Source organism: Juglans microcarpa x Juglans regia, chromosome 1D (assembly GCF_004785595.1).
Source record: "Juglans microcarpa x Juglans regia isolate MS1-56 chromosome 1D, Jm3101_v1.0, whole genome shotgun sequence".
Lineage (NCBI taxonomy): Eukaryota > Viridiplantae > Streptophyta > Magnoliopsida > Fagales > Juglandaceae > Juglans > Juglans microcarpa x Juglans regia.
The window spans coordinates 1,280,553-1,300,988 of record NC_054594.1 but is presented as its reverse complement, the minus strand read 5'-3'; the positions used below and the strand labels follow the sequence as shown (position 1 = coordinate 1,300,988).

At 33.7% G+C, this 20,436-nt stretch overlaps 1 protein-coding gene and 1 pseudogene across 1 annotated transcript; both read right to left on the bottom strand.

The window, feature by feature from the left end:
* Window positions 1–4,841: 4,841 nt before the first annotated feature.
* Window positions 4,842–6,879, bottom strand: LOC121234165 (UPF0481 protein At3g47200-like). The gene is made up of 2 exons (XM_041129990.1): window positions 5,213–6,879; window positions 4,842–5,111 (listed from the first exon to the last, which is right to left on the bottom strand). Exon 1 carries the CDS (start codon window positions 6,877–6,879, stop codon window positions 5,218–5,220), a length of 1,662 nt encoding a protein of 553 aa, XP_040985924.1. The 3' UTR covers window positions 4,842–5,111; window positions 5,213–5,217.
* Window positions 6,880–18,737: 11,858 nt separating this feature from the next.
* Window positions 18,738–20,202, bottom strand: LOC121234150 (annotated as a pseudogene).
* Window positions 20,203–20,436: the final 234 nt, after the last annotated feature.

Genomic DNA, 20,436 nt, shown 5'->3' with positions numbered 1-20,436 from the left:
TGTAGATCTGTCTTTCAACCTTGAAGAAAATAAAATAAATTAAGAAAATAAGAGAAATGGGAGAAGGAGAGGGAGAATAAGAGGGAAGGAGGGATGGAGATAGGAGGGAAAGAGATGAGAAAATGAAGAGAAATGAGAGAATGAGAGGGCAAAGGAGAAAGGAGAATGACTCCTCCTCCAACGATTTGGAAGATTTCTGAGAGAGTTTGAGAGACGGTCATCAAATGAAATTATTAATTTGATATTATCTTTAATAGAAGAATTGAAAAGCTTTCAAGACCCTCAAACTAATTGAAGAAAAATATTTTAGTTACAAAAAAATTTCATAAAAAAGAAGTGCTATAGTTAAAAATGACAACCAGTCGAGTCTACGTCAACTTTACAATGTACATGTCAATTTTTCAGTTGAATTATGGATCGACAAGCCAGCTTAAAAAGCATTTACAAGTCAAAAGCTTCGAATTTTCCCAAAGAATTAAATGTCTTTTGCAATTGGAAGAGTTTTTACTATTTAGTATTCAACTCTGGTGGAACCCACCCTGATTTCTTCCTTTACTGCCAACAACTTGATAGGGTACCAAAATAAAATAAAAAAAAAAAAAAAAAAAATGAGGAAAATTCAAATCTGAGATATAGCAAAGAAACAGGGGGCTCCATCAGCTTAATCGGATTATATCAGTGATGCAGCAGATGATGATATTATCTTTTCGTTAAAAAAAATTAATTCTGAAAATTCTATCACAAGTTGCCACGGCCCAACTTGGAGTGGACTAAAAAGCAAGTCGTGTACTGCCTCGGGCCCAGACCCAAAATAGTATGTTTAGATGATTCAACGTAAATTCCAGCAGTTCTAAAATGTGTAAATTTTATATATTTATTTTTTTAAAAAAATAGATAAATTTAGAATACACATAAAAATTTATTTCTTAATGGTAAATTTCACTTATTTTTAAAATGAGTGCACGAAATTTATACATCCTAAGACTATATCTAACATTATTCTAATCACTAAAAAAAAAAAAAAATACAATTTGTTTTCTACAATATTTAACCTGAAATGAGTGGTTTGACTATTACATTAACCCGCATGTACTCCTCATGCAGGGAGTTTGGCGGTATTTGGATATTGAGATGATTTTAGATAGTTTGAGTTGATCTAAACATAGTAGTATTTTATGAGTCCTATTGAGATGTATTTAAATATAAATAATTTAAAATATGAGTGTAAATATATGAAATAGGTTGAAAAAGATTTAATTTTTTGGTGAGAAGTTAAAAAAATAGTGGATCTTATCAATAATTAGTTTTAGATAGGTTGAAATCTGGAAAATACATAGCATACAAGGTATTAATTAAATAAATTCCACAATGGATTAAAAGAGGTAAAATCTGAAAAAGTACTAGCTTTCAACTACAATGGCTCGGTTTTGCATTACAACCACAATCCAACGAAAGGAAATCAGGATTAGGGTTTATACCTTTGGTGGATCTCTTCCCAAAACACAAAATGGAGAAGATGAAAGACAGATTCGTCTTTGGGGTAACTTTTGAGACTCCTTCCGAAATGGATGATGAGGATTAAAGTTGGAAAAATATTTCCCTTACCTAACAGATCAATGGCTAAGATTAAAGGAGCTTTATACTTAAAATAAATAAAATAGTAAAAGTAAGGGTAATGTTGTAAAATCAAATAATTATACCCTTCCCTCATTTTAATAAGTCCCATTTAAATAAAAACATATTCATCTTAAAATAAAATAATTAAAAATTTTTATTTTAAAATACATAAAAGAATATTTCATTTAAAGAATTAATAAAAAATGACGTAAAATAACATTATTTATATTGAAGGAAAGAAATTGAACGGCATTGCATTAAGATCTGAACTCTCTTCTATAGTTCTATAGTAAGGGATGTAACATGATTAAAAAAATGAATTCTAGGTACTTAATGTACAAATTAATATGTACTTGTGACACATTGCCTGATCACAATATATATGCATTTTCCATGACTTAATTTACACGATGATCATAAAGAGGTGTCATGCATTGCATGGTCTGCCACAGCCAACCGCATTTTGAACTAATTTTTTTGTTAAACTTGTATTAAACAAATTTAGCAAAATGATCAATTTGTAAAATTTGTATTAAACTATCACATATTTTGAATTAATCATTTTGCTTCCTAATCTATCCAAACATGTAATTATTATACTTTACTAACATATCATTATCTAAAGATATTTGTTAAAGCTTAGATAATTTATTAATCATTTTTCTTTTGTAAAAAATCATATATTTTTTTGTAAAATATCTAAACTAGGCAAACGTCCATTCGATATTGCTCTATTACTGGTATGTATATATATATATATATATATATATACACACACACACACACACACACATACATATATATTTATGCTACTTTTGGCATTCGGCAATGTATTAGGTGTGTCGATAAGTTGGCTTAGAAAACAAATCGAGTTATACTGCTTACAAATAAGATGCAGTTGAATAAAATATTATTAGAATATTATTATTATTTTTAAAAAAGTTGAATTATTTATTATATTTTATATAAGAATTTGAAAAATTAATAAAATGGATCTGTGCTCTAACTTGGCTTGTAATCATCTTTGGGAAAATTCGTTGCATCTTTTGGGTTGAGTAAGTATTCATTATCTGGATTTCATTTCCTCCATAAAATAATCGAGCTTGAATGTAGAATCTCTAATGTCGATCCTATAGATTAATTTATGCAGAACCTTAGAGGTCAAACCATTGTAGTCACTCTTAGCTCCTTCAGAAGTGATGTGAGGGGCCTTATCAGGGATGAAGCTCTCGGGGCCAAGAAAGACTTCTATGGCATTCACGAAAGTCGAAGATGTCTTGTAGGGTATGAAGTAGATGGAAATTCACCTTTTGGTATGGTGAGCAAGAATTCCTCAATCTTAAGAGAACTAGTAACTTTTCGGAAGCTAAAGTTCGTCAAAAGTGAAAACCTTGAAAGCGAAACATTGAACCAAGGAACAGGCAAATCATTAGTATACAGTGATATGAAAACAAAGAAATGGAGATGTACAATGTATGTATCAGTCTGGTTGATAGATTTTTCACTTAGTCGACATACGCATTTTGTATATCAATAATCAGCAAGCTATATATAATTTTGTAAGAAAATTACTAAAATGTTAGATTGGTTTAAGAAGGATTCTTTACTTTCCTAACCCCCACCAATAATATAATATCTCTCTTGTTTGGAAAGTAAAATAACAAAAGCTATTAATAATGGTATTACAACACGAGGTTATAATATTATAAGGTGATTATTTAATCTTGCATTATTAATTGAATATGTCATTTTATCTCCAAGTGACTTTAGGCAGAAGCTTTTAATACATCCCCATATAGCCATTTCAAATAGCTATCAATTTTCTTCGCAGGAAATTGACAAATAGGGAGGACTTAAAATTGTCTTTTAGCTGAGTCAAGGTGTGACCTGTCTAATTTCCTCATCAATAATTCAGTTCACAGGAGGGCCACAGCAATGCAGCATTAATTCTAGAGTGCATTTTCCAAGCTAAAAACAAAAGACAGGAAAATGAATTATGTTGACAATGCTTAGAAAAAATTTAAAGATTAAATTAAAAAATATTTGTATTTGTAGTATTTGAATATTGAGATTATATGAGTTAATTAAGATGGATTATGGAAGCATTTCTCTATTCAAACTAGGCCTCATACTCAATAAAATTTAGAAATCTAACCCGTTAAACTTAACGGATCGTGTTCGAGTAGACCGTATAATATGCACTACATGTTAACACGATTGCCACCCCTAGAGTTTTACTCAAATTTGGTTTTTTCTTCTTCTTCTTTTTTTTTTTTTTTTTTTTTTAATTATAACGACAGATCACATTCCATTCATTAATAGAGGACATACAAAGTGACTTAAAAAAAAGTGAATTACAAACGTTAGTAGTTTCCCAGTATACTTCTGTGACTAACATAATCTAATTCAGATGGTAAATCTCTAAAGAGCTAAGTTTAAGAGATAGCATAACTCTGTTTACGACAGAGGTAACAGTAACCAAGTAACAAAACTCCATACCCAACTAATCGGAGTATGGAGAACCAACCGCATCTTCACTGCCTAAGCGGAGGGGTCCCAACATCCTTCGGACCTTAGTCCGAAGGCACTACGTTTTTGGGTTTTTGTTTTCTTGAAAATTAAGACAGAGCATAAAATAAACAACATTGTGAAAACACTGTAAAAATAGAAAAACAGTGTACAAAAAGGCTGTTGGAGGGAAAACCGATGGTCGATCTTGAGAGATCCAGAGACGCTGGTTCAAGAACAGCCGCGCGTTGCAACGGCAGTGGGCTCCTTGGTTGCGTGTGAGGGCCAAGCGTAGGCGATCACTGAATTTTTCGACCCGCGCGTGCGGGATACGCTCCACTCCGGTTGAGGCCGCATTTGGTGATCGTGCAGATCGGCAGCTAGGCAACCTCCTGGTGGGGCGTGTGTTAGCTATTGGGTGCTTGAAAGTCTCGTTCGGCAGTTTTCCCTTTATTTGGCCTGAAATAAACACAATAATAAAACTTAACACTACACAAGAAGACAACAAAGAGGGGGAGGGAAGGAGTGAGGGGGGAAGGAGCCTAAGCTCCCACCCCCTCTAGCCGATTCTGAAGATTGAGGGGAGTTTAGAGAGAAGGGAGAGGGTTTAGAGAGAAGGGGAGTCTTCTTTTCCTACTCAAATTTCGTTTCTGTTTCCGTAGAATCATGATTTCGTACTTTCTTGATTGGCAAATTCGGCATTTTTTTATTCCTTCAACTTAGATATTCTCAGTCTCTTTTATTAATTTACGCCTAGTACATGATGAGTCTACTTAATTACTGATCTTACAACAAAGTTACACGACTAGAAAAAAAGGACCATATATGTAGTTCTGAAATGCAACAGATAAAATAGCTAAAATTAATTAAATGCTTCGCTTCAGTGGCTTGAAGATCAGCAGTCTAGAAACCTTCATCTGGGACACTGGAATTGTCGCTCGTAGGTGGCTGGAAAGTAATAAATTAATCATTCATTGTCAGTTCACCTACAAAAAAATGAAGAAAAATGAAGAAAAATAAGCCTATAGAAAAAGATAATTGAGAGAGTTATTCAGGAATGCACCCGTGTAACTGAAACGCAACTAACCGGATTCACCTAAGTGGGTGGTAATAGCCATAGACTGCGTACAAGGTCTGCAAAAAAGTAAGCAGCAACAAGACTCCGGCGGCGATTAATGAGAAAACGGCCCAAGGATTGCTGAAATATCTGTGCTTCAGGCTCGCAAACCAAACATTCCACTTATGATTGAAATGCTTGTTCAAACCCTCCGACAAGCTGGAAAGATAACTGTTTCTGCAGTCGAAAGCCACCTCTTGGCAGAGGTGGTTGAAGAGGTCCGCAACTTCTGCATCGTTTCCAAGCCAGTGTTCGATAATTCCATGGTAATGGAGGTAAGCCACATCCTGTTGAGAGTTGATCAAGTTGTCCATGAACACCGCATATGAGGTGATGTAATTGCCGCAATTAGGATGACGCTGCTCAAACGCCACAAGGTTGAGGAGAAGTGACTTTGTAACATCGTGGATCAAGATCCGAGGAATTTCGAGTGTTCCGTTGTCGAATGTGATTTCCCAGAATCGATCTGTCTTCCTTTTCTTGAACTTGATTCCAGCCTCTCTGAGTTCTGTTACACAATGTACCAACTGCTGCCTTCGTTCAACAAAATTAACTGTAGTAATACTTCTAATAAAGGTGGAGCTCTTGCTCCACCTCTGCGATTTTAGAGGCCGTTCAGGGCTTCTTCTCAAGAGACTTCGCCGGAAAACATCTAGGCAATGAAGCCCACCTTTATCCGAAAACTCTTCGGCTTGATCTCGTGACTCTGAGTACTGCAATTCATTCCCGTCGAGCTTCGTTAATGGCTCATCCGTTGGCATTAATGCATCGAAGAATTGGGGTATCAGCTTCGCTACACGTCCTTCCTTGCATGGATTATCTTCTTGAAGTCCCAGAAGCCGATCAAGTACAAAGAGTGGAAGCTGATTCTCCAGCTTTATCATGTCTCGCTGAATGGAATGGATTGGGCCACGTGTTGAAAAGATGGGATCATTTGGGGAGTAGCCAAGTTGCCTGAATCCTTTGACAGTGCCCATCAAGAGCTCAATCACAAAGCAGCCATCTAGCACCATCATCTCTACAAATTCGTTGCTTGTAAGAGGGATTGATCCATCGTAACTGGCACGAGCTCTTTTTTCAAGCTCTTTTACAGAATCAAGATAGAGCTTTATTTCTTGTTTATTACGCTTGAGGACATGCTGAAGGGCACGCCATTTGTGGAGATCCATTTGGCTAAGGCTACTGTTTCCATGGTGGTAAGGCCCCAGGGAGATTATCTGGGGAACATAAGCCTTCTCATCGCCTTCTCGCAGGCAGTGCGGGACTCGGTAAATGCACAGCATTTCCCGTGAACTTTCTGCTTCGTCAAGTACCCGCGCTTGCTCAAGTTTTTTTTTCACGGAGATAACCCATTCAGAATCTGCTGGATTTATGTTGTCTCGCTCTTCGCAGATTTGATCACCATTATCTGTTACCACCATATGCAGTGTTTCAGATGGTTCTTGCTGTTGCTTGTTTAGTAGCTGCTGAGATTTTCCTGGAAGCGTCCCGACAACTAGTGTAGAAATACGTGTTGATGCTGCCTCTGGTTCTCTGATTTCGAAATGTGATACCCGTGATTCCATGGCTTCAAGGGAATCTATGTCTTCAAGGGGTGGTGCCTGGTTGAAGTATTCCTTATAGGTGACGGCTACCATGTTTAATGCCCCAGTCTGATTTAGCCCTGCCAAAGAGATCATGCGAGTGCTGAAACTAGAGTAGTTTTGTCGCCCATCGTTCTGATTGATCGCAGGGCTTCAATATTTACTGGATCACCAAGAAAATGGCAAGCTAGGCCGAAGGCATGTGTCGCTATTCATATAATCTCCAACTTCCAAAAAAGAGATGGATTTTGAAACTCCCTCTCTCAACTCTGAATTTAAAAAAAAAGAAAAAAAGAAAATTAGCAAGGTACCCTGGAATCCAAAAAAGAAAAATACAACATAATATGAAAATGACAAATATTATTGGTCCAATAAATTAATTCGAAATCATATCAAAGTTAAGGAAGAGGTTAGAAATAGAAGTAGTTTTGATGCAATTACCTAATAATTGGAGTGAGGCGCTATGGATTCAGTTAGGAAAGGAAAAATCTAATTGTAAGCGATTCTGTACACTAATATGCGTATCCATTTAATATGATTGGTCAGAAAATAGATTTTATTAAAAATAATGTTAATTTAAATTTAAAATATAAATACAATAACATTAATATACAAATTAGTACACAAACTTACTTATATATAGCAAAATTCGAAAAGAAAAAGGTGGTTGCATGTGGTGACGCGCGCGCGTTAGACTCGTACGTGGTTGCGGGTGCATGGTTGGACAATGCAGGGCAACTGAAATTTCTAGTAATTCTAGCTAACAAAAGGGAGGAAAATAGATTTAAAAATTAAATTAAATCGACTAGGAAACTTATTAAAAATAATAAATATAATAAAACCCATTTAATGTATTTATTTCCTGATCTCATTCTAACACTTAAAAAGATTAAAATTCAAAACTTTAAAAATTTTGAAAACCTCTTATCTCATCATTACAATTTTTTTTAAATTTTTATAAAAAATAAAATAAACAATTCAACTTTTTTCAAATCTCAAAATAAAAATAATATTAAAAAATTTATTATAATAATATTTTATTCAACTTTTTAACTTTAATCTCAATTTATTTCATATCTGAAAACAAACGAGACCTAAGAGATCTAAATGAAAAGTGTTACTCATTATTTTTTAAAGGAAAATGCTAAATGTATTTAAAGAAAAACTTACAAAAAAACTTATTTATTCTCATATCAGTTATTGATATGTCAAAAATCATGAAATTAGAAATTCAAAATTTAAATTTCAAAAGAAAACTAACAAAATGAGTCTTATAAATAAAAATATAAATAAAATTACAAATACATATAGCACTACTCTCCTTTAAATTATTATAATCTGATATGAAATTAACTGGTAGAAAAACCATTTAATATGTTTTATTTATTTATTTATTAAATATTTAATGCCAGGTTGATGATGATTTAAGGATCATGATAAAAACAATAATGAGAACTATATTTTTAAAAAAATTATTCTCATCAACTACTATTCATACCCCACACCTTATGAAAAATATTTTCATATTCTATGAAAAATACTTACACACTCTATAAAAAAATTATAAGTATGAGATAGAAAAGTAAATAATAACTGACGCATAATAAACCTATATTTTTTTACCCCCAAATATCTAGTGATCAAATGTTAAGAGTGCCATTTCAGTTTAAAAACGCAGTAAATGTTTTAAATAACATTACAAAAATGGCATTGATCAATTGTTATTTATGAGAACTCCGATTCAAGCAAATCACCACAAAATTGACCGCGTATATATTAAATATTTTTCTCTGAACGGGGTGCCTTTAAGATCGAAATCCAATTTTTATAAAGAATAATTCTATTCTTAAATTGTAAAGTATATCCACATCATTATAATTCTTAATCTATTTTTTGGTTAAAAATATTTCCTCCACAACAAATAGGACTGATTAATAAAATTGGAGTGGAGTTATTTTTTTTTTTTTTTAGAAAATACAAGCTTCTAACAAATCCTAATCCTGTTAGCATGCATCAGAAGGACATTAGCATATTGGTGGCTATTGTAAGTGACAACTTTAACCGTTAAGAATAATAAAGGGATGTAAACGAGCTGAGCTCAAACAAGCATGGTATGCGAGCTAGGCTCGTTCACTTCTCGAGTCGAGCTTGAGCTCGTTTGTCAACCGGGCCTGAGAGAATGTTTGAGCTCGACTCGTGTACAAGAGAAATAAGCTCGAGCTCAGGCTCGATTCTGTTAACGAGCCGAGCTCGAGCTTGAGCTTGCTAATGCAAAATTTTAGTGAGAGAAAAAGAAACGATAAAGATCAACTGGAAAAGTAAAAAAAAAAAAAAAGTTAAGCACATTGAAATCTGTACACGATCTCTTCAAATATATCAATATCTGTTCGCATCTACAGGGGAAGAAAACCAACAACCGAAATAAATTTTTTTAAAAAAAAATGTATATTAACTCAGATCTGTAGAAAATGAAATTTCCCTCCATATCTACGATGGAAGAAAAAACAAACAAATGAGAAAAAGAACAGAGAAAAGGAGATTGAAAGAAAAATAAAAAATAATTATCAACAAAAAAAAAAGAATTAACAACGCTGATATCTAACACGATCTTTTAAAATATACGAAGATCTGTTCGGAAAAAAAAAGGTAACAAAAATAAAAGGAAAAAATTATTGACATCTAACACCCACCAATTTCCTACCTGCTCCTCGCGTCGAGCATGGCTTAACGCCATCGTCACTAGTTGTGCAGATGAATTGCCGCACGATTTTCTCTCGAAAACCTCTCTCTCTTCTCCCTCAAGGTATGGCTCTCTATTACACTCGACGGTCTGAGAAGTAAGAAAAGCTAAGTCTTGGAGGATTCGGAAAGGAACAAGGCGAAAGGGATGAAAAATCTGGTCTGAAGTCTTTTGGTCGAAAAGGTTAAGTGAAGTGCAGTGAGATCGTAGCCGTTGGATCATGCACTGGGAAAGAAGATGGAAATCACACGTGAAAAAAGCAGCACTAGTCTTACCTATGTAGTGGAACGTGGAAACAGTGGTGTGGGCCGGGGAGGCTAGACTCTAGAGTACCTAGCCTTTTAAAAAAATGTGGAACGAGACAAAAGTGCCTAATCATTTTTATTTATAATATGATTTCGGTGCCACCTCTTTGATTGACGGGTCAAACAGTAGTTTTATAATTATCAATATCCTTGGGACAACAAAAGTCTCTAAATATATAATTAATTCACTGTACACTAAGTATTTTTCAATTATTTCGCTCAATGTATTAATTTGTAACCAAATTGCTATGGTCGCGCATGCACTTATAAAACGGAACTTTTGTCGTGCCTAATTAGTACTAAGGGGACCATTCCAAATCATTCATCTAATCTTCTTGGTCAATTCACTCGTGTATATAATAAAGTATATAATATTCATGCTCTATATATTAAAATATTAAATAATAATGTATAAGAATAAATAATATATTAAAGCAACACTTGTATGCAAAAAGCAAGAAAAAGTTGGTAAGAATGATTCCACGAGCAATAATTGATGCATAGCAACAAATTATTAAAGCAAGCTGGCCGATGCTTTTCCACTCTTGTAATGTTATTAGTTTGTACGTGACATTGATGATGAATATTCATGTCTCGTTTGTGACGTCTATTCTAGTAGGTCATCACAATCATTCAAGACTGTGGAAATTACTATTAAGTCCATTATCATTAGTTTATTACTTTATCAGCATTTATATTTGTAATGTCTGTTATATCCTTTTAATAGTTGTCATCATCCCATTGGTTGATAATTATATTTGTATATATTTGTAATACATAGTTATAGACTATAATGATTTAGTTATAGTGATTAGTGTCACTATAATAATATATTGATATTAAATATATATAGTTTTAGACTATAGTGATTTAGTTATAGTGACTAGTATAACCATATAAGAGTATTAATATTAGACTATAAGTATTAGTTATAGTGATTTAATATAACTATATTAAAATAACTTATTCTATAACTATAATTTATATTAGACTATTAGTATTAGTTATAGTGATTTAGTATAACTATATAAGTATAACTATAGTCTAGATTAGTATAACTATTAATGTCTTATTTACTTATCAAAATTTAGCAATAATATTTGAGTGATTTTCTTTCTTTTTATATATTATATATAAAACTTATATATATATATATAATATTTTGTATAATATTACTTTTGTATAAAACTTATGTATTCATCATAACTTGTAACTTATAATGTTACATATTTATTGGACACATGTATACATCATAACTTCTAGTTCTATAAGACTAGAAGTTAATATTATAAATTTATATATCTATTACTATTATATAAGTGGCCATCAAACAGCCACTAAACGGAAATTCTTGTTTTTTGTTACCTTTCGTTAGATCCGTGTTAAAGTTACTAACACAGCTTTGGGACCCAATAGCAGGCAAACGTAGCAAACCCAGACCCTCTCTAGAAAATTCCCTCTAGAAACCAGATCCTTTCTCTCTAGAAACTCACTCGTCCGAATCCAGCTGGGGGGAAGGGGAGCTTCGGCTTCTTCTTCCTCTTCCTCTCCTCCCTCTGCTCGCTGGTCCTTCGTCTCTGGTGGTTTTTTTTTTGGTTTCGGCCGAATAAAGGGGGTAGTTGTTTTGAGCTTCTTCGGTGACCATCATCCGACACGCGCACCACCGGGAGAAACCTCACCCGCCGATCTTGCGGTCGATCGGATTGGGAGCCAATTGGAGCGGCGTGTTGCGCTGACGCACGGTTTAAAGGAAACGTGTGGGGTTCTCAAACTACCGCGATTCATCTTCCGTCGACGCCATGCGCGGCATCTCAGGGCCTAGAGACTCCGGCAACGTTTTGACTGGCTGAACGACTCCTTTCCAGGGTGGCGCGTGTCCGTCAATTTCCATTTTGTTTTTCTGATTCTGTTTTGTGTTGTTTGATGGTGTTTGTTTGTTTCTGATACTGTATTTCCAGCCACCTTCGTTTCAAGTTCCTCTCTCTTTCTCTCAGCTCTGCCACTCGGCTCTCTCTGCTTCGATTTTTTTGAGGCGCTAACTTGCTTCTCTTATTTTCTTTATTTTCTTCTATTTTTCAGTCACTCAAGGACACAAAAAGTTTGTGTTCGTTATTTCTGGCTTAAGAGAATTGAATATCACTGCTCTTTCGGAGCTACATGGGTCTTGGGCATTTGCTTTTTTTTTTTGGTTAAAAATACTTTAAGAGTAATTCTTTTTATTGCTATATATAGATAATAATTGATCGAGGTTATGTTTTGAGCAAATCTGGAGTTTGGGATTTTAGATTAGGCTTCAGATGAACTTTTATTTTTAGTTATAACAGTGCCAACTCTTGGATTTGTTCCTTATTGAAAAGTATTCTTATATCTCTCATAGCTTGTCTCTCTATTTTTTGTGGTTTTTGTTTGATCTGCTTGTGATTTGATGGTTTTTGTGATCTGATGGTTTTTTGGGTTTTTATGATTTGACTTGCAATTAGTAGAAACTGAAAATTAAACTCATAAACTGGGTTGAAGATTGAATTAGCTGTTAAATTATTAGCCTAAAAATCCTCCATTGCTGGGGGCACACAGGACCCCACTTTCGGGGAAAAAAAAAATAGGCATGAAGCTTATTTCTATGTGTACCTGAATAATGGATTTGTAATGTTTTTTATGAGATGAATTTCTATCAACAGCAAGAAAAAATGTAATGTATTTGTGGTTTAATGGTGGCGGTTGGTTGTAGAATCTATATGTATATTATTACTTGCAGAGATAGTTGAAAGAGAGAGAGAAAAAGATACGAGAGAATGTTTGACCGGAAGAGAACACCAAAATTAGGGCTTTCCTACTACTCATGTATTATTTAAGGTTAAGTATTAAATTACACATTCATATTTTTACTCATTGGGTTGAATATTTATTTCTTGGGTTTGATAATTCTTTCAATAAGATCATTCATTAGATTTTTGTTGACCAATTGAACGGAAATATGCTCACATGGCATGTCACATGGATAATAATGAATGTAGTTCCTCTACATGCCACAATTATGAGACCTGCTGCAATGATTGGTACTGAGGATAGGATTTTGAATCAATGAGCACACTTGGTAAAACAATATGGCTTTCTTCTGCACATTGGGGATGGATATACCAAATATGTCTTGAATCTATCATTTGCAATCTGGGGATAAATTATTTTAGTTGAAGTTTAAAACTAATCATTACTACTCATGGTGGCTGTATATTATTTTTAAATTAGTTATTGACAATTTCCTGGCAATGTTTTTTTGCAGAATCCAACCCTGGTGCAATTACAGCCTTAAAAGATGATGGCACGAGCACGAGAAAAGTTCATGAGCTTGGTGCACCAGAGGTCTTTACTATTATACATGAATTGGTAAAAAATTCTCTTCCTCAATGTTCTGGCTTTTTTTATAGGTAAAATAAAGTTTTATTAATAAAATAAATTGTTCTGCCTGTTGCATTAGTATGATCTGATTTTTACCAAGATCTTGGCACGCTGTAGGCGGAACTTATGTGTGACATGATTCGTGAATGACCTCGCTATGTCAAAGTTCGTTTCCCTCTTGCAAAGGTACATAGATAAACGACAATATATTTAGGCTATTGGGAATGAATCTTTTGAATACTATCATTCAGCGACATTAACTAACTCATTTTTAGTTTTTATTGCTTTATATGAGTGGGTTTGTTGGCCTTTAGCAACCCTTATTCAGAATATTTATAAGTGATTAAGTTATCAAACATGAAAAGTTTGTGCTAAGCATCTTGACATGTCATGATGTACAAGTAATCCTTCATTAGTGCTATTTGCCAATCAGCCATGATCAACTTTTTTTGTTGCCATATATTTTGGGCCATGGGCAAGGCCCATGGGCAATGCTTGTGTCTCTGATTGTGTGCGCTTTTCATTTGGTCTTTAGATGCTGGAGTGGTTTTACCATGTGTTTTATATGCTAACTTTGTTAATTACTTTATGTGCATAAATGTTTTTAGCATCTTTCTCCTTTGTCTGGATGTTGGAGTGGTTTTACCATGCATGCGCTTTACACATTTTTTAAGAAATACTTCTTAAAAAAGTTCCATTTCCATTACCCAATCTTGAAATTTTCAACCAAGATTAGACCCTTGCATTAACTGTAAATACAGTCCTGTCAGAGAATGGTGAGTTCAAATAATATTTTCAAATAAATGTTATCCCATGACCTTTCATTCTTCTTTCCATGCTTGTTGTCTTAGGACCTCTCATTTTCTCTTGGGTTAATCATTCTTCCCTTTTTTTGATAAGTTGAGTAGTATTCCCATCTGGTTGCCTTATTGTATCGTTTCTTGATTTCTATGATTGGATCTACCACTTTGACTTTCAATGATCTTGGGATTGCACCTCATAAGCTGAAAGGGCGGCCCCAAATTTAGCTCTACGACAGGTGAAAAATTCTCTCCTGATGTATGGCCATGAGGTTTTATGGGTTTCTATCCTAAATGTTTTTAGTTCATTTAGTTGAAGACTTTGAGAAGGCTTATAATACCTCCGATATTTCTTTTAGCAAATTAAAATAGATTTTTGAGTGCATGAATGCTGTATCTTCCATTCATGATGTAGAATTCACATATGTGTTTGATAAAAATTTATGATTAATAAAAGTCAAGATACTTCGTCTCTTCTTGTGGCATGTTTGCAAAAGTTTTCATATAATTAAATTCTAGATCTCCTTCATAAAGAGAAGTTACGATAGACTTTGGCAGTCATTTCTTTTAACTCTTTTGCTTAAAATAAGAAAATGAAATATTTATGTGAAGAGTGTTTCCTTTGCTTATAATAAAATGATCTTTAGTGCTAGACAATTAATTCTTTCATGTTTGCCCTTAGTTGACCATCACCGATCTAACTTTTTTGCTTGTTAATGGTTCAGACAGTGCTTGACTTATGTGTTCACCATATAGTAAACGTACATAATATAATTCTCTACATGTGACATAAGATTGAATCATTGAGTTACTTGTTAGTTCACAAAAATTTACAGTACAAGCCCACAGTAGTAAAAAAATAGTTGGTGCTAAATAGAACCAATAACTTATTTTCATAATGCCATATGAAAAAAATCTTGTATGCCTGATGAAGTCAGCCCCTCGGCCTCCACCTATACCTACAAATGAGAAACAAGAAAGACAATTGTCATGCACAAGCATAATAAGCAATTGAGAATGACTTATTGTGTCGTCTTTCTTGTATGTCAAAACAAGCTCTCTGTACTGATATTAGGGTGTGTGTGTGACTAAACTCGGGGTCCTCTTACCAGAAAGAAAATACAATGGATAATTATATAAAATTAAGAATATGAGGTATGTAGAACACACATATATCATTCTTTTATTTATTTATTTCTATTCTAACCTGATTTAATTGCCATATCATATTTCCTCCGCTTCTCATCATCTATGAGCAACTCATAAGCAGCTTGAATCTTAATAAATCTAGGCTCAGCCGTTTCCCCCTCCTCAAGAGTCCCTTTACAGTCATAGACTTGAAACAGGAAGATAACTGGATCAATACAGTGCCCAAGACTGGGGGCCGCCAACTTTCAAGCAAAAACTAATACACAACAGCTAACAGGAACTAAGCTTCAAAGAACAATCATGCTACATCCATAATCCAATGACAGAAGAAACCCATATATAATGCATATGGAACTTCCGATTAAGTGAAATCATGATAAAGGACAAACCATCTGGATGATAAAATTTGGCCAAGCGCCTGTAAGCGAACTTTATTTGTTCTTCATTAGCATCTCTTTCTAACTTTGTTTTATAAAATAAATTTCAGGTAGAATTTGTCAACCACTCATAAACATAATAATAGAATAGACAAGCCAAAAGGTGTAAATATTACCTAACAGCAGGTGAACTCATAAAGAGCACATTCACAAACTTTTCGTCATATGTTGAACCTATACAACTATACTTCTTAAACGGATGGAACTTAGTTTCGTTGAGTTTTTGCAATAATCTTATCCATCCTTGTCATCAATTATTCAAAATCTAATGATATGATAAGACATTCGAATTTCAGCAACTGATACATGCATATATATATATATATATATATCAAATCCATAAAAGATGTCATACCTATGATCACGATCAGGAAACTTATAACAGAGTATCAGACTATTCCTTCAAACTCCATTTCTTTATAATGAACGGAAGGAAGCACAATCAGTGCATTAAGATTTCAATTTTCTTGTCCTCTTTCAGATAAAAACCTTATCACATCTTTGAAAAGAACCCGCCATCTTGATTGGGTGGGGCTGTGTGTAGATATTCATAATCATGCATTCAAATCAGTATCAAATACGTATATATATATATATATGTTATTTAAATATATGGGTATTAATTATTATTGTAATATGATATCCAATGAAGCTCAGACATGGTGATTGTTTTTATGTGCTTTTCTTAAGCCAAAAGTTTTGGGCTTCAACTTATTGTTTGGACTGTAATCTGTCCCGCTCCCTTCCTCAGCCTTACCTCACCCTCTCTATCTTCGATTCTCCACTATAAATTGTTTTTGTGTTTTTAAAATCACTAGATGACTGATAACTGTTGCATAATATGCATGAAAATCTACCTGCACAGAATACTGAAATGAACTAATTTGTTATGTTCTAAGCTATTATTGCTTTAATATCAATACCTTTACGTTGTATGTAATGAATACATTTTTGAATCAATTTGTGCTATTTTCTGCTTCTACAAGAGGACTTTTGTGTTCTGATTTTTTTTTTTTTCCTTCCAAATGAGCAAACGTGCCTCGCACGTTGAGCCACTACTAGTAGTATATATATGTAGTGGACTATAAGTAAGACTAAGTCTATATACATAATTATGAATATTATAAATTATATATATATATATCTAACTTTTGGCTATTATATATATTGTATTATATATGCATAAATATATATGAGTCGAGTCAAACTTCATACGAGTTTGTTCAAGAACATTAATCGAGCCGGTCGAGTTTTATACGAGTTTGTATCGTTTAATAATCAAGTCTAATTTTATGTTTACGAACGATCTATTTAATATTCGATTGATTCGATTTCGAGTTTAATTGAGTCAAATTCGTGCTACTTGTTGAGTAGCCTATTTATTTTACAGCCCTAGCTAAGATCAAGGAAAACACTAGTTTCACATAGGCAAAATCCTCCACCGATTTTTTTAAATTGTTTTTAGTTAGTGATTAAGTAAGTATTTTTAAATGAATACGTGCTTTTTTTATTTTAAAAAAATATCTAAATAATTTAAAAAACTGGTGAAAGTAAAAGTAAAAAAAAATAAAAAATAAAAATTTTAATTGTTCGGTAGAGGATTGCCTGGACGTAGCAACGTCCTTTTCCTGTATACATGATGGTTAAAAACTTTCAAATGACAGCAGAACTCCTACAGATCACAATATTATTGCAATGATCACAGTCTCTCTCCTCCTTTAAAATGTTCAAACTTTTAAGGTGGTGCCCAACACTAATTATGGCATTTGTGGCACTGGTATTTGATTAAGTCAATCTTAGTTCATCTTCAAAAATACTTAAAAGAATAGAGATAAAATTTTCTAAGTAATCAAATACTAATAATTTCAACTATGAGCTATAATACTTCTAAGTGTTTCTTCATATTTGAAGATATATTATTTATCTTTAAAAGTAATATTTTAGTCTGAAATATCATACCAAACTATTTTAATATTTCCTATATTTTATTTTAAAATGTGTTTGTTAGATAATTAGGTTGAGGAAAAAAAAATAGTTAGAAAACAATAATTTAAATAAAAATGAAATTATTAATTAACATATGGTTAGTGTAGGGAAAAAAATTAAAATAATATTATTAAAAAATTAAAATTATATTATTATTTTGACTAATTCAATATAGGGTTATGGTTTGAATGATTTTAGATTTATGAAAAAATATGTATTTTGGTTAAATTTTAGAGATAATTTTGATGAAGCTAATGGCTCAAATTTAGAAGTAGGGGTAATTATATAAGAAGAAGATATCCAAGTGATTGACAGACTTATATCAAGGTTTAATTTTAGCGGTTGATGAATTTACGACGGTCCAAGTGAACCAGCTTAATGAGGGGGTGAGGCATGCAAGATCTGAACAACTTCCTGCCTATTTTCTCCGTCAATAATTGATGGTTTCAAATGGAGGGCCACACTAACCTAAATTATTGGACGGATAACTTAGTGAAAAAGTAAGCATCCCATTCCAAAAGCAAAAAAGTAATAAGAAGAGATATGACATCATTGCATGGAGGAAAGACACGAGCTGTCTCAATCTTTTCTTATTACTTTTTCATAAAATATATTTTTTTTAAAAAAATTTTACTCATCATCTTCATACCACACATTAAATATAATTTTTTTTCTTATTTTGTTTCTTATAAAAAATGTGATATATAGATAATGAGTAAAAGAATTCAATTAATTTAAAAAGAATAAAACTAAAAAATATAAATAAATATGATGTGTAATGTGTAAAATGATGAATAGTAAATCTCTTTTTAAAAGGCTTCAGAGACATTCAATAACATCTTACACCTATAACTTCCCAAACTATAATTTTCCAAACAAGCCAGAAATGTAATGCAAACCTGCATGACTAAAAATTGGATTTAGACCTCACTTGCCTCTGTATAAGAACTATCATCCTCTCCAATGAGTCCATCATCATGTTCGTTGGCAAGAAAATTCAAAACAATTGGAAACTACAACTCCAATGAGCTGTTAATCGTCGTGCTGTCCTCAAATGGCTCTCTGGGCATCCTAGTTTCTTGAAGCCCTAGTGCATAATTTAAGTAATATAGCACATCCTGCATAATTGGCCTCTCAGTATTGCATTCAAACACTTCTCTGCAATATCACCAAATATTCTCAATGAACTTGGCTTGATTTTAGCAACAAGCACTGGATCGATAATTCTCTCTAGTTGGCCTTTGCTTTGCCATTGCATCCCCCATTCAGCCAAGTTCACCTCATCCTCATGTTGATCATGTGACTTTATAATGACCAGTCTAGGACAAAGAACTTCAAGAAGTACAACTCCAAAAGAGTATACATCAAACTTTTCTATCAACTGTAGAGTTGTGAGGTATTCTGGATCAAGATAACCAAAGCTACCTTTACACCCGTGGGGACGTTATTCTGATTGGGAAGACCAGATTTTGAAAGGCCGAAGTTGGCAACCATAGCCACATAATGTTCATCGAGAAGAATGTTTGTTGACTTAACGTCACGTTGAATGATTCCTCCAGCCGGATGACCAGTGTGTAGATAGTGCAGGCCCTTCGTCGCACCAATGCAAACTTCTAGTCTTTGCTTCCAAGACAATTCAGACCATGAAGTTGATTTCTCAGAGTTGTTATCTGAATGATAGAGGTGATCTCTAAGAGTCCCCTTTTCCATGAATTCATAAACCAGTATCATCTCACACCATTCATCACAATATCCAATCAGAGAAACAAGATGGCAGTAGCGAATTTGAGATAACACCATGATCTCTGTTCAGAACTCTCTAGACCCTGCCCATGTCCTGGTTCACTTCGTTTCATAGCCACTTTCCTACTGTCTTTAAGTGTTCCTTTGTAGACTTTTCCAAATCCACCCTCACCAATTAGTAGCTTTGCATTGAAGTTCCTAGTTGCATGCTATAATTTAACAAAACGTACCCGTAAATTGAGGTTTAGACTAGGAGCAAGAGAAGCATTAGCTCCTCTTGGAGTCAACTTGTTATTGGAACTAACCATAAAGAAGCACTCCCAAAATGGGATCAGACCTTGGTTTTCTGTATTTTAAAGCCAATGCCACGATCATTATCAAAATGAAAAATGCCCCATTACATAGAGCACCAATTACAACGGGGAGAGTTTCTTCTTCTCTGCTTCACTCTCACAATGTGGAATGAAATTATCTTATTCCTTCACGATCTCCATAATCTCCAGCCCACTCAAAAAGGCATCAGATACCGTAGAGTTCTTCATTGGGCCAATACTAACATTCATAGATCCCGAACCATCCGAATCAACCACAAAATCCACGTAAAATGGAACTCCACCGGGTTGATCTCTAGTTAGATTGTAAGGATTGATCTCCCAACTAAAATTGCTATTGACATAGAGATTGAACCACAAGATATTAGCTGATGTACTTACTATGTCGAAGAAATGGGCCCGAAGAAAGTATTTAGAATTCTTATTGACAGGAAAAATCCAAGTTACCTTTGGTGAATTACTATCCACTCTAATCAACCTTTTTGCCATATTGCGGACAAAAGCTAGGGAGATAAATGGATTTGTGCTCTATCTTGGCTTGTAATCATCTTTGGGAATGTCCATTGCATCTTTCGAGTTGAGTGAGTATTCATTATCTGGATTCCATTTCCTCCACAAATAATCGAGCTTGGATGTAGAACCTTCAACTTCGATCGTATAGATTAATTTATGTAGAACCTTAGAGGTCAAACCACTGTAGTCACTCTTAGCTCCTTCATAAGT